This window comes from Trachypithecus francoisi, unplaced genomic scaffold (assembly GCF_009764315.1).
Source record: "Trachypithecus francoisi isolate TF-2019V2 unplaced genomic scaffold, Tfra_2.0 Lachesis_group2, whole genome shotgun sequence".
Lineage (NCBI taxonomy): Eukaryota > Metazoa > Chordata > Mammalia > Primates > Cercopithecidae > Trachypithecus > Trachypithecus francoisi.
The window spans coordinates 140,068,091-140,081,226 of record NW_022681465.1 but is presented as its reverse complement, the minus strand read 5'-3'; the positions used below and the strand labels follow the sequence as shown (position 1 = coordinate 140,081,226).

Here is a 13,136-nt window from a genome sequence, read left to right as displayed (position 1 = left end):
CATTCCACCTCAAAGACCTTCCCATTTCGGGAGCCATGTCACAATGTTCACTTGCAGTATGCTTATGGACAGCAGCACCATGGAACATTTTTAAAGTGCGTTAGTAATATATGAAAACAAGCTTTTGTAATCAGTTCAATAAAAAACAAAACGAGAACGAGAAATAAGAATGCCCCTGCAGGCCGGGCGTGGTGGCTCAAGCCTGTAATCCCAGCACTTTGGGAGGTCGAGACGGGCGGATCACAAGGTCAGGAGATCAAGACCATCCTGGCTAACACGGTGAAACCCCGTCTCTACTAAAAAATACAAAAAACTAGCCGGGCGCCGTGGCGGGCGCCTGTAGTCCCAGCTACTCGGGAGGCTGAGGCAGGAGAATGGCGTGAACCCGGGAGGTGGAGTTTGCAGTGAGCTGAGATCTGGCCACTGCACTCCAGCCCGGGCAACAGAGGGAGACTCCGTCTCGAAAAAAAAAAAAAAAAAGATTGCCAGTGTTTTGCCCTCCAATTCCCTTTGTCCTACCCTGAGTTAACCATTACAAATAAAATTTAGTGTACACCATACTAGTCCCCTTTCCTTGATTGTCCATACATTTAGGTACATATACATGTATTTGTGTAAGTAAGATTGTGCAATACAATTTGCTTTTTCCACTCCACCACAGCTTGACGCCTCTCTCCACATGGCTACATATAGATCTACCTCATTCTTTTTAACTCCCTACACAGTCCCAAATTTGGAAACATGGGAGAACAAATATATTGTTTATTAATATTACATTAAATATATGACAAAATTATGCTATGTTTCCAGGCTTTATAACCTCCTGGTAAAATTCCATGGTATGGAGACACCATCATTTCACAGTATTTAACCACTTTTCTCTTGACATGATTTTAGGTATTTTCAGCTTTACACTATTGCAAACAATGCTACAATGAGCATTCTTGTACATAACTCTCTGTGTGCATTCCTTTAGGATATATTCCAGAAGTAGAATTGCTTTAATGAAAGAATATTCACTTTTTTAAAGTATTTTGCCCAATTCCTTTCCAAAAAAAAAGCTTCAGTAATTTACATTCCCTACAATACTGTTTATTCCTCTTCATCCTTGCCAACCCAAGATATTATCAAGCTTTTTTATTTTCACCAAATGGGATTTTCAAAATGGTACCTCATTGTCATTTTCAATTTGCACTTCAGATTCCTAGTGAATTTGAGCATCTTTTAATATGTTGACTGGGCATTTTGAATAATATTATAGGTTTCTTTTTTTATATGCATCTCCTAAATCCATTTGGAGTTTAATTTTATATGAAGAATTTGGTGGTTACTTAACTCTATTTCTCTCTGATCGAGTTTCTATTATTCCAACACCATTTCTTAAATAGTCACTATTTTTCTACTGATTTGAAATGCTATCTTTTTCATAAACTAAATCCCCATGTATACATTTCTAGTCTCTAGTCTCAGTTTATTGCTCCATTGTTCTGTTTATCTGTTTCTATACCAATATCACACTGCTTTAATTTCTATGACTTATATTTCTATGTCTAGTAGAGAAAGCCCTCTGTTGTTCTTCATTTACAAGCTTTTCTTAACACTTTCAGCCCTTTCTTTCTTCCATGTGAACTTGAGAATCAGTTTATTGAGGCCTATAAAAATCATCTCAGGGCCGGGCGTGGTGGTTCACACCTATAATCCCGGCACTTTGGGAGGCCGAGGCAAGCGGATCACGAGGTCAGGAGATCGAGACCATCCTGGCTAACACGGTGAAATCCCGTCTCTACTAAAAATAAAAAAAAATTTTTTAAATTAAAAAAAAAAATTAGCCGGGCGTAGTGGCGGGCGCCTGTGACAGGAGAATGCCATGAACCCGGGAGGCAGAGCTTGCAGTGAGCCGAGATCGCGCCACTGCACTCCAGCCTGGGTGACACAGCAAGACTCTGTCTCAAAACAAAAACAAAACAAAACAAAAAATCCTCTCAGGTTTTGATTAGGATTGCATTGAGTTTAAAGATTAATTTGGGAATAAAGTACATCTTTACAATATTTTATAAGTATAGTACATCTCTCCAATTGTATGGGTATTCCTTCATGCCTTTCAGTAAAGTTTTGGAGTTTTTTTTAATATATACAACTCACATATTTCATGTTAGGTTTATTCATAGATATTTTGTGGGGTTGGTTGCTATTATGCATGAGATCTGTTGTTGTTGCTTTTTCCATTACACTTTTGTCTCTCTACACAGCTTATGCTAGGTCCCTTTTTATCTTCTTGGGTCTGGGGGATCCAAGAGAAAGTCTATCACTCTTATCCAATTAGATATGGTGCCACACTCAACAAAGCTTTAGTAAACAAAAGACTAAGAGAGGACCAAGGAGAAAGCCGTCAGAAATGCCATTAGAGTCTATCACGAGCAGAGCACAGGGTGATGAGCAGTCTTGGTACCATCTGCTGGATGATTCTCTCCCAGTACACCAGGAGAGGCATCACAGCAGTGAACTTATGACTACCCAGAGCGTGACTCTTCATCAGATCAAATTCCAGAAGGCTGACTCATGACCATCAAACCCATGAACGACTGAAGTGAGGAAATCAAACTGCCAAATTGTTCCAATTTACAGTAAGACTTTCTATTGTAATAATAAGAATGCCGTGTCTACCAGGAGTGTGCTCCCTTGCCACTATCCTAATACCAGGAAAGCCAAGCAAAAGTTGCTTTTAACATAACTGGAATTGTAGAAAAGAGAGGTAGACAGTCTTGAGGGAAATTTCATCCAGGCCAGAGAGAGTTCTAAGAAGCCATCCCTGTGTCACCACACAGAAGCCCTCCTTCTAGTGGCAAGAAAGTTGGTGTTCCCACAAATATAGTGATGGAGGATGTTAGATTACCAATTGCCAAATTCCTGCTACTTGAACTGCCCTTTCTTATGCTACAGAATGAATATCCCACATATGTTTACAAAACAGATGCAATACAATAAATTAGGGTTCTTCTCATTACATTACAAGCACATGCCCATCCTAAGTCATTGAGATTACACACAGGTCATTCAGATTGATGCTGGGCCTCAGATTTGAACATGCAAATCCCTCCATTGCATATTCATCTCTTTTTTTTTTTTTTTTTTTTTTCACTCTCAGAGGGTGACCCTAATTTCCGTATTTCCAAGTTTGTTAGTGGCATGTCTCAGCATTGTGCCCTGCACTGCCGACTATATCAGCTTTCCTCTTTCCAGGTTAACATCCACCCTTCCTTCCATTTGCACCCTTTGGCAACCAGTCATAAATCTACTTCACTGCTTAATATCCCAATCCAAAATTCTTCACCTGATACTGATTATAAGGTTATTTATGCACCAACCCATCACATAGGTGGGCTCAGCGGGGGCCTGGTATTCTACGTCTACTATATTTCCTTGATCTACCCAATAGATAGTCTAAAATATGGTATTTAATATTTAATAAAAAGTTTAAATATATGTTTAACATATTTAATAATTTTAATAATAAATGTTTACTTTTAAAATATTTTAAAAGTAAACATTTATGGTTTAAAATAAAGTAAATTGAACTTGGTTTAAAAATTTTTTTTAAAAGGGAAGATATAGCCTATAATTGTCAAAAGAGTGTGAAATTGGAAACCAGAAGTCCTGGATTCATATCTCTGTTTCTAGCACCTACTAGCTATGTGATCTTGGGCAAGAAACGTAACCTCCATTTAACCTCTCTAAATTTCGGTTTCCTCTCCTGTGAAATGAGTATAATAATACCCAGTACGCTAGGTTGATGAAAAGTTTTTTGTTGTTGTTCATTGTTTTTGTTTGTTTGTTTGTTTGTTTTTTGAGGCAGAATCTCGCTCTGTCGCCCAGGCTGGAGTGCAGTGGCATGATCTTGGCTCACTGCAACCACCACCTTCCAGGTTCAAGCAATTCTCCCGCCTCAGCTTCCCAAGTAGCTGGGATTACAGGCGCTTGCCACCATGCCTTGATAATTTTTATATTTTTAGTAGAGACGGGGTTTCGCCACATTGGCCAGGTTGGTCTCAAACTCCTGACCTCAGGTGATCCACCCACTTCGGCCTCCCAAAGTGCTGGGATTACAGGTGTGAGCCACTGCACCCAGCCAAAAAATTTAGCAAGTTCTATGCGGTGGCTTATGCCTATAATCCCAGCACTTTGGGACGCCAAAGTGGATGGATCACTTGAGGTCAGGAGTTTGAGACAAGCCTGGCCAACATGGTGAAACCGTGTCTCTACTAACAATACAAAAATTAGCCAGGCATGGTGGTAGATGCCTATAATCCCAGCTACTCAGAAGGCTAGGGCAGGAGAACCCCTTGAACCTGCGAGGTGGAGGTTGTAGTGAGCAGAGATCCCCTCACTGCACTCCAGCCTGGGCGACAGAGCGAGACACCATCTCAAAAAAAAAAAAAAGTTTTAGCAAATGTTAGACACCCAATACACCCAATAAACAGAACTGCTATTCATATTTTTATGTAATTATTAAATGCACATTGATCTTTAGTGATCCCCTAAAGACAAATAAAGATGCTAAACTCCACTGGTCCAAACAATCTACAGTTCTTTACAACAAATGTAGCTTTGATTGTGTGATATCTAAATGAGAATGCACCAGGCAGCATGGTGACTTAGGAGAAGTTCAAGACACAAAGCATCTGGGGCCAAGCAGGCTACAGACAGGGATCTCGGCAGTCCACAAGCACTGGACTTGAGTGTACAGCAGAGAGCAGATCAATTCCATGGCTTGAGGCAGAAATAAAGCACTAGCGGACTGCTAAATCTAGGGCAGAAGCTTTCTGTCCTTTGCCCTTTTCAATAGTTCCTGTTAGTTGTGGGCATCTAAAATCCCACAGGTACATCCTAGCAGCCAGAGGCAGTACTGATGACACTGAGGTGTCATCAAACTGTCACTCAATGCGTATCTGGGATATCACGGGTAGTGTAGTCTACTGGTTAAATGCTTGGGCTCTGACTTTAACATCCTGGGTTCAAATCCCAGCTTTGTCACTTACTAGTTGTGCAATGTCATGAGTGGAACATTAATCTCTCTGTACCTTGATTTCCCTGCAAAATGAGAATAACAATAGAACCTACATCACAGGGTTATTGTGAAGATAACACACATAAAGGTCTTCACACAGTTTCTTGCATGTGATAAAGTCTCAGTGTATTAGTATTATTTGCATTGTTATTATCAATTCTGATGACGAGTAACTAGCAGCAGGAACTTGAGCTTTTAGGGCTCCAGTTTTCACATCTGTCCAATAGGATTTCTGCATGCAGGTCCCACCTTAGTGGTGGGTTCTTTCTAGCTGTAATATTTGATGATAAAAATAGTGATGATAAGAACAATGATTCTCTCATCTAGCTCCAATCTCCATTCCTGCTATCTTGGTTGAGAACCTTTATTACCTCCCAACTGGATTGTCACAACAGCCTTAAAACAGGTCTTTCTGTACCTGTTTTCTCCTGCTTCCAATTGTCTACAGTGGTTCCTACCATACTGATCTTCCTGAAATGAAACTGTGACATTACCCCACTGCTTAAGTCTTCAATGGTGCTAAATTGGCTACCAAATAAAATCCAAACACCTTGGTTTGGCAGTTAAAGATATCCACAGTCTCAGATTAATTCATTTTGCAGCCTTATCACAGTAGTGTAGTTAAGAACATGAACTTCATGTAATCAGACAAACCAGATTTGAACTCCAGCCCCACTATTTCCTAACTGTATAAATCCAGACAAAGCACTTAATCTCCCTGTACCTTCTTCATCTATAAAATTAGGTTGAAAATGCCCAAGTCATAGGATTGTTTTAAAGATAAAATAAGCTGACATGTATGGCATGTTTAAGACATAATGCCTGGTGTATAATAGGGCCTCGAATAAGGGGCAATTGTTACTATTTATGCTGCTAATGGTTGAGCTAAACTGAACTGTTTGAATGCCCCTGCCTACACACCTCTGCTTGTGCTATCCCTTCTACGTGAGATTCCTTTCACCCCCAATTATACATATTTTTTTTCCAAATACTCTGAGGCTGCAGCCCTAGTCCTAATGTCTTACCCTTATCTCACAGATGTGAGAAATATAGGCTTAGAGCATATCACTGGCCTTGTTCCAGGTGAAACCAGATACTGTTCACATCTCAGAACAATACTAGATCTAGAGATGCTAACTTCTGGAGGATGGAACAAACTGAAAGGGGCCACCTCAAATGCTACCTTCTCCTCAAAAGCTTTTCCAGATTTGCCCAACTTGGCTGGAAATCATCTCTAATGGCAATTTGTTAAAAATATTTATTTATTTATTTTTATTTATTTATTTTGGAGACAGGGTGTTGCTCTGTCACCCAGGCCTGAGTGCAGCGGCACAATCATGGCTCACTACAGCCTAAACCTCATGGACTCAATTGATCCTCCCACCTCAGCCTCTCAGGTAGCTGGGACTACAGTCATGCACCACCATGCCCAGCTAATTTTTTTATTTTTACTTTTTTTGTAGAGATGGAGTTTTCCACATTGCCCAGTCTTATCTCAAACTCCTGGGCTCAAGCAATCTGCCCATTTTGGCCTCCCAAAGTGCTGGTATTATAGGCATGAGCCACCACATGCAGCCTGTTAGAACTTCTTATGACCCTCTCACTTTTAATTCTGTGTGGTAGATATTTGTGTCCATGCCTTATCTTGCTTGCTAGATAAACTGAGTTCTTTAAGTACAGAAATGAAGACCCTGTGCCTCCATCCTCACTGTACTCCCAATCAGCCTCATAAACGTTAATAGAGTTGGATTGAGTTTAGAGTTGAGATAACCCCTTGGGAACTGGAATGATGAGGCTGTAAAAGGTGTAAGAATCTGGTTCTTTTGTTTACCTCTTGATGCAATGTCTCTTGGTTCTGACTGCAATGGGCCCACCTCTTGCATTCCACATACCCTTGCCACCAACACTCTTGCATAAGCTCTTAGCTCTATCCTACTAAAACACTTCATGCTTCCTACTTCACCACCATACTGAGTTTAGAGGAGTTTATTAGGAGAGGTTAGAATATGAAATGAGGCACAGTGTGGGTAGAGGTGGGGGACAGATCCAACTTCAGGTGGCACATAGGAAGCCCTCAATAAATGTCTGTGGAATGAATGAATGAATAAATGAATGAGTTAATGCTCTACCTTAGTCTCATAAGCAGGGCAGCTAGTTGCCCAGTTACCAGAAATTAGATCATCAAGGAATCAGAGAGGCAGGATGGGTGAGTTGATGCTGAACACTGTTGAACCAGAGCTCTGGTTCAACAGAACCAGAAGGAGAAACCCCTTCTTCTTCAGGTTTGTGAGCTACCCTTGAGAGTTTGAGACCAAGAAACCAGCTCCCAGAGGTGGAACCTCAGGTTCTAGGGTGGAGAATTCAATTGCTGCTCCTCCAGTCCCTGAACTTGAACATGGCCCCCAGCATGACGAACACCAACCCACATATGTATAGCTATGGCCAAATAAGCAAAACAGCCTTTAGCTTTCGGCCTATTACACCAATTACATTGATCTTTTCTGAACTGCATTTCTCACTGCTGTTTGCCAATTTAAGGGAGGAAATCAATGGCAGCAACTTGTTTGGGTAGCAGCTGCTAGGGCAGGCGCTGCCAGTAGGAGTCAAGCTGCCTGAGGACACCAAGATACATTCTCTGTCTCCTGCTCAAACTTTTCATTAGTCATTTCATAATGAGAGACTCATTATGAAATACAAAGAGATGGGTTTTATTTTGTTTTTCTCCTTTTAGATGATGTACGTTTATATTTTTTAAATGTCAACTTGCATTGCTTCTGAAATAACAGTTAAAACATTTTTAAATATTAGTAATAAAATGCAAATGTAATAATGTTCATCTTTACTTAAAATTCTTCAAACTCTCCACATTATTATCAGGAAAAAGTTCAAATTTCTCAGTACAGCTTGCAAGACCGTGCGTGTGTCCTTCTACTCCTCTATTCATTCACTTGCTCTTCTTTCCAAAGTGCCCCACTCTTGCTTTGCCTCTAGGCCTTCACATATGCACTTCCAGCTGCCCAAAAATGCTTTTCCTCTTTGGCTCAACCATATTTAGTCTCACCTTAAATATCACTTCTACCTGGAGACTTCCCTGATCAGCACCCCCAAGTCCAGGTGGGAACCTGTCTTCTATATTCCCCAGCACCCTGCGCTTAACCCCTATCACAGCCCTTATCTCAGTGTGGTGCAAATGTTACACTGGAGGCTCTGGAGCTGAATAAATATATCTTTCTTGTCCTCAGTGGATTCCTCAGTGCCTAGAATAATATCTGGCACTTAAGAGAGTTCAGTAAAATATTGTTGGAAAAAATAAAACTAACCACAATTAGCTGTTAGATTTGGAAAAGTTCTTAGAGACCATCTAGCCTAACTTCTTTTAACAGTAAGGCTCAGAGAAGCAGAGTCAAGTTCTAATTCCAGATTCTTTACTGAATTGCTGTGCAATCTTAGGAAGTACCTTTCCCCTCTGGGTCTCAGTCTTTCCAGATATAAAATAAGAAAAGCACATTCTGTTCCAGCTTTTTCTGACTTTGTCTCCTCTTCCTTCTCATAGGTACTAGGTAGCTCATAGATGCACTGACTGGGTGACTAGGTGAGATGGTGCAGGAAAATATAAGGTCTGGTTCATCCGGTCAAATTGCTCCCAATCAAGTTGAGGACATAAGACATATACAGTGAAGAAGTGCTCAATTAAACGTTCCAGGTGATTCGGTCTTGCTAGGAGATCAAAAAAGAAGAGGTCAGGGAAGCCTGGGGCATCAAGGCTCCTGCAAGAGATAAGCCTTAAGCTGAGAAGGCAGAATTTGCCTGAGCAATGAGGCTGACAGAGAGTGTCCCTCACACAGGGTTGGCTGTCCACACCATGTGACGTAAATCACAAGTGCTCACTAGAGGCTCAGGGTGATGCTGATTCCAGTCCTAGCTCTGCCACTCACTGGCCCTGTGCCTTGGACACATTTCTCAGACCTGTTTTCTTACCCTCACTATGGGAATCTGAATGTCTAGCTTGCAGGGGTTTTGTGAGGATTAAATGTATGTGACAGTATCTAGAATGGTGCCTGCTGCCTAACAGACCATTTTAAGAAATGCCACTTTCTTTTCTTCCTGCTAGCCACATAAATGGACTTGACATGTCACTGGCAAGAACATCAAGAGTACAGCTGGGGCCTGGGGACTGAAGGCTTTTTCTGCCCAACCATTCATAGTCTGTTCACTCTGATGTGACTTGCCCAGTGCCTCATCATAACACACACACACACACACACACACACACACACACACATACACACACACACTTCATGCAAAATCCAAGGGAGAAGGAGAAGGAGAGACTATTTCCAATCCCCTGATCAGATGGAACCAGATTGGGAGCTGTCCATTACCATCATCAGGACAAACAGCTAACACTGAGGCCGGGCCTGGAGTTCTCCCACCACCATGGGACTTACAAGATGTGAGATTATGAGGCCAAATGTCACTTTCTATGGGGCTGGAGAGAGAGGCTGAAATTAAATTATAGAACAATCCTATAAAATACCTTAGAACATTTTATGAAGCTATTGATATTTCTATAGGCAAACAGACCAAGTCATGCACGGTAGGAGGAATTGAGCAGGGGTAAGGGTGAGAGTGGGGAGGAAGCTTGTTTGTTTTAGTTTATCCCTGCTGATAACAGATCAAGACTGATGAGGATTTACAAGCAGCATTTCAAAAGAAAATATTGCATGACCTCGTTTATCCAGCACCCTCAGGGAAAAAGCAATAGCAGGTCCTCATGTGTGGAGATTATTCCTTGGAGGAAAGCATTTAAAGCTGGACTTGAACTGAGGATATTAATCATTTGGGGAACTATAGACCCTTTGGGAGATTCGACACAGAGAGCTATGCCCTTCCTGCTTGGGAAACACAAATATACCCTAAACTCTACTGGTAGTGTCATGCTATCTATTCATGAACTCCAGGTTTACAATGTCTCTGTAACAAAATTTAAAACTTTCTTTTTCTGTTTGTTTGTTTGTTTGAGACAGGGTCTCACTCTGTCACCCAGGCTGGAGTGCACTGGCATGATCATGGTTCACTGCAGCCTGGACCTCCCTGGGTTCAGGTGATCCTCCGACCTCAGCCTCCTGAGTAACTGGGACTACAGGCTACTGTATAGGCCATTACATGCGCCACCACACCCGGCTACCGTTTGTATTTTCTGGTAGAAACAAGGTCTCATCATGTTGGCCAGGCTGGTCTCAAACTCCTGGGCTCAAGCAATCCTCCCAACTTGGCCTCCCAAAGTGCTGGGATTACAGGCATAAGCCATCGCTCCTGACTGAAAACTTTCTTAATGGAAATATTTCTTAACTGCATGACCCAGTTTTCTGCTATTGAGATCTACCCATACCATAACAGCTCCTCACATTGTGAATAGAAACTGAATGGACTCTTTCACTTCCTCTAGGAACAGCTGAGGCAATTGAGCAAACTCTTAGCTAGGAGTCAGAACACTTGGGTTCTAGAATCAGCTCTGGACCTACATTTTCAGAGTGACAATGAGCCAGTCTCAATTCTCCCTGGACTTTAGTTTCTTCATCTGGAAAAAAAAAAAAGGTGGGAGGTGGGGATGGAGTTTTGACTAGGACAGCCATTCCTAACCTATATTCTATAGAAGATACTCATCATGCACAAACATAAGAATTCCATGGCCAAAATAAACCATGTTCTATTCCCTTCTTGAGATGCACACAACTCATCAGCATATTAAGGTCTCTGAGAAGTCCTGCAATAAAGAAACCTGTTGTATTTCATCTGGTCTAACATTTCCCTAATTGATTTGACTCATGAATTTCCTTTCAGTGGAATAACTACACCGCAGTCCCATCAGAGAAATATTAACTAAGCACTGAGTTTAGAAGCTAGTAAGATGTGACTCTATGACATCTATTAAACCTTTCCAAACAAATCAACATATGTCACAGTAAGTTATAGAAGGCTGGGATTAAAACAGGATGGGATGAACCCTAGGACCAGCAGCAACGATACAGAATTCTTCTGCTCATCCCTCCTTCACTTCTTGAGAATTAATTATTCTCTTTAGGCAGAATAGTTTGAATGCTCAGACATCAGCTTTGATTATATCCTTTCATTCCTTCAATTTGTCTAGACCAATGACTCTCAAATCTTGGTGTGCCTAAGAAGTACTGTACTATTGGGGTTGAGGGGAAAAGGGGGACTTCAATTTATATGCAATGTATTTTTTCTCTTATTTAAAAAAAATGAAGCAAACATGAAAAAATATTGACAGGATGATGAAAACAAGTGTTTATTACATCCGTCTTTGAACTTTTCTTTAGTTTTTTTTTTTTCAAAATAAAGAATAACATTTACATAATCTCATTTCGGGGTTGAATATACCTCATGGGGAATTTAGAGGATTTTCAGGGGTAATTATGACTCCCATGGTTTTTGCCTGATACACACCTTTTATGTCTCACCCCCATATAAGATGCAACCACACTTAATAACATCCTCCAGAAAAGGTTTTACTAACCAGAAATACCCAGGTCCTCCAAAAGTTGATGTCCTTGGGCCTGACACTGCCTTCACCTTGTTGTTTCCTGGCTGTAGGACTATAGGGTCAACATCTTTCTGCGTCAGCAATGGAACGACCCCCGCCTGGCCTATAACGAATACCCTGACGACTCTCTGGACCTGGACCCATCCATGCTGGACTCCATCTGGAAACCTGACCTGTTCTTTGCCAACGAGAAGGGGGCCCACTTCCATGAAATCACCACAGACAACAAATTGTTAAGGATCTCCCGGAATGGGAATGTCCTCTACAGCATCAGGTGAGTTCTGACCAGGTTCACCCACTCCCTCTTCAGAATGTGCCTTACTCCACTACCTTCTGGGCACAGACCTTAAAAGAGGGGCCTAAACAGAGGTGAACAGGCCCTGGTAACCCAACACCTTTGCAGAATAGGCAGATCCAGCTCTGTAACTTATACTCAGCAAGTAACAATAAAATACAACGGGGTATTTTATTCTAGGAGCCAATGATTTATTATAACCAAGGAGACCAAGAAAGGCATCCTAGAGAAGGTGGGGTTTAAGTTACCCAGCATTTCAATCAAACAAGATAGGAAAGAGTATTCAAGCATGATTACCAATAGCAAGAGCTAAGCCTAGAAAATCACAGCAACTTCAAAGTAAATGAGCCTGCCAGGTGGATGGTGTTGCTCACGTTCAAGGCCAGGGCTACTCCATCCCTTCTACAAAATCTATCCCCCAAACTTTGCACTGGGTCTAGGAGTTTAGATTTCCTTCTCCAGATGTGGAGTATCCTTGAGATATTGGTTAGGGGCAAAGCCTTCAGAGTCTGCTGCCACCCCTCCGCACCAAGTCCCTGATCTCCTCTCCTAAGGCATAAGGAAAATGACCAAGGTCAAAGAGGTGAAAAAAAATGACCTTACACATGTAATAATAACAGTTACCATTCATGAGAATTCATTAACTATGCTGGGTACTTTTCATGTGTTATATCTAGCCCTCCTAATAACCCTATGAAGCAGGTTTTACTATGCCCATTTTACAGATTAGACAAATGAGAATCAGAAAAATGTAAGTAACCTGCCAAAGTTTCCAGTTTGTTAGTAGCAGAGCCTAGATTCTAATCTGTATTAGTGTGAATCTGATGCCCTCTCAAAGTCCTACAGCAGTGCATGGCATTCAATAGGCACTCAAATATTTAATCAATATATGAATATGTTTTTATTTCAAAGAACTTCAAAGGGCACTGGTCCTAAATGTCTCCCCCTCCTGCTCCAGTCCTTCAGGGAAACACGTTTTCTTTCCTTTGAGTGATGAGCCTTAACTGTCCCAGCCTGTGGGAAAGGCTGTATAGATCCTAACCCTCAGGTTTGACCAAACTCAGTCTCTCCCAGGAGCAGGCTGGGTAGGGGAGGAAGCTTAGGAACTTCACCATCAAGAGAAGGCTTGGAGGAACCCGCTGCTCATGTGGTCTTCCTCCCTCAGGAGCCCACCTTCCTATCTCCCCAAGTAAACATCCAGACTGGAGGAG

At 41.5% G+C, this 13,136-nt stretch overlaps 1 protein-coding gene across 3 annotated transcripts in view; it reads left to right on the top strand.

Moving 5' to 3' along the window:
* The window catches only part of GLRA1 (glycine receptor alpha 1), a 99,532-nt gene that overhangs the window by 51,509 nt on the left and 34,887 nt on the right, over positions 1–13,136 (top strand). For all 3 annotated transcript variants that reach the window (XM_033180677.1, XM_033180676.1, XM_033180675.1), the window contains one exon: positions 11,681–11,904. In XM_033180677.1, the coding sequence (XP_033036568.1) occupies positions 11,681–11,904 (224 nt within the window). The remainder of the gene's footprint in view (positions 1–11,680; positions 11,905–13,136) is intronic.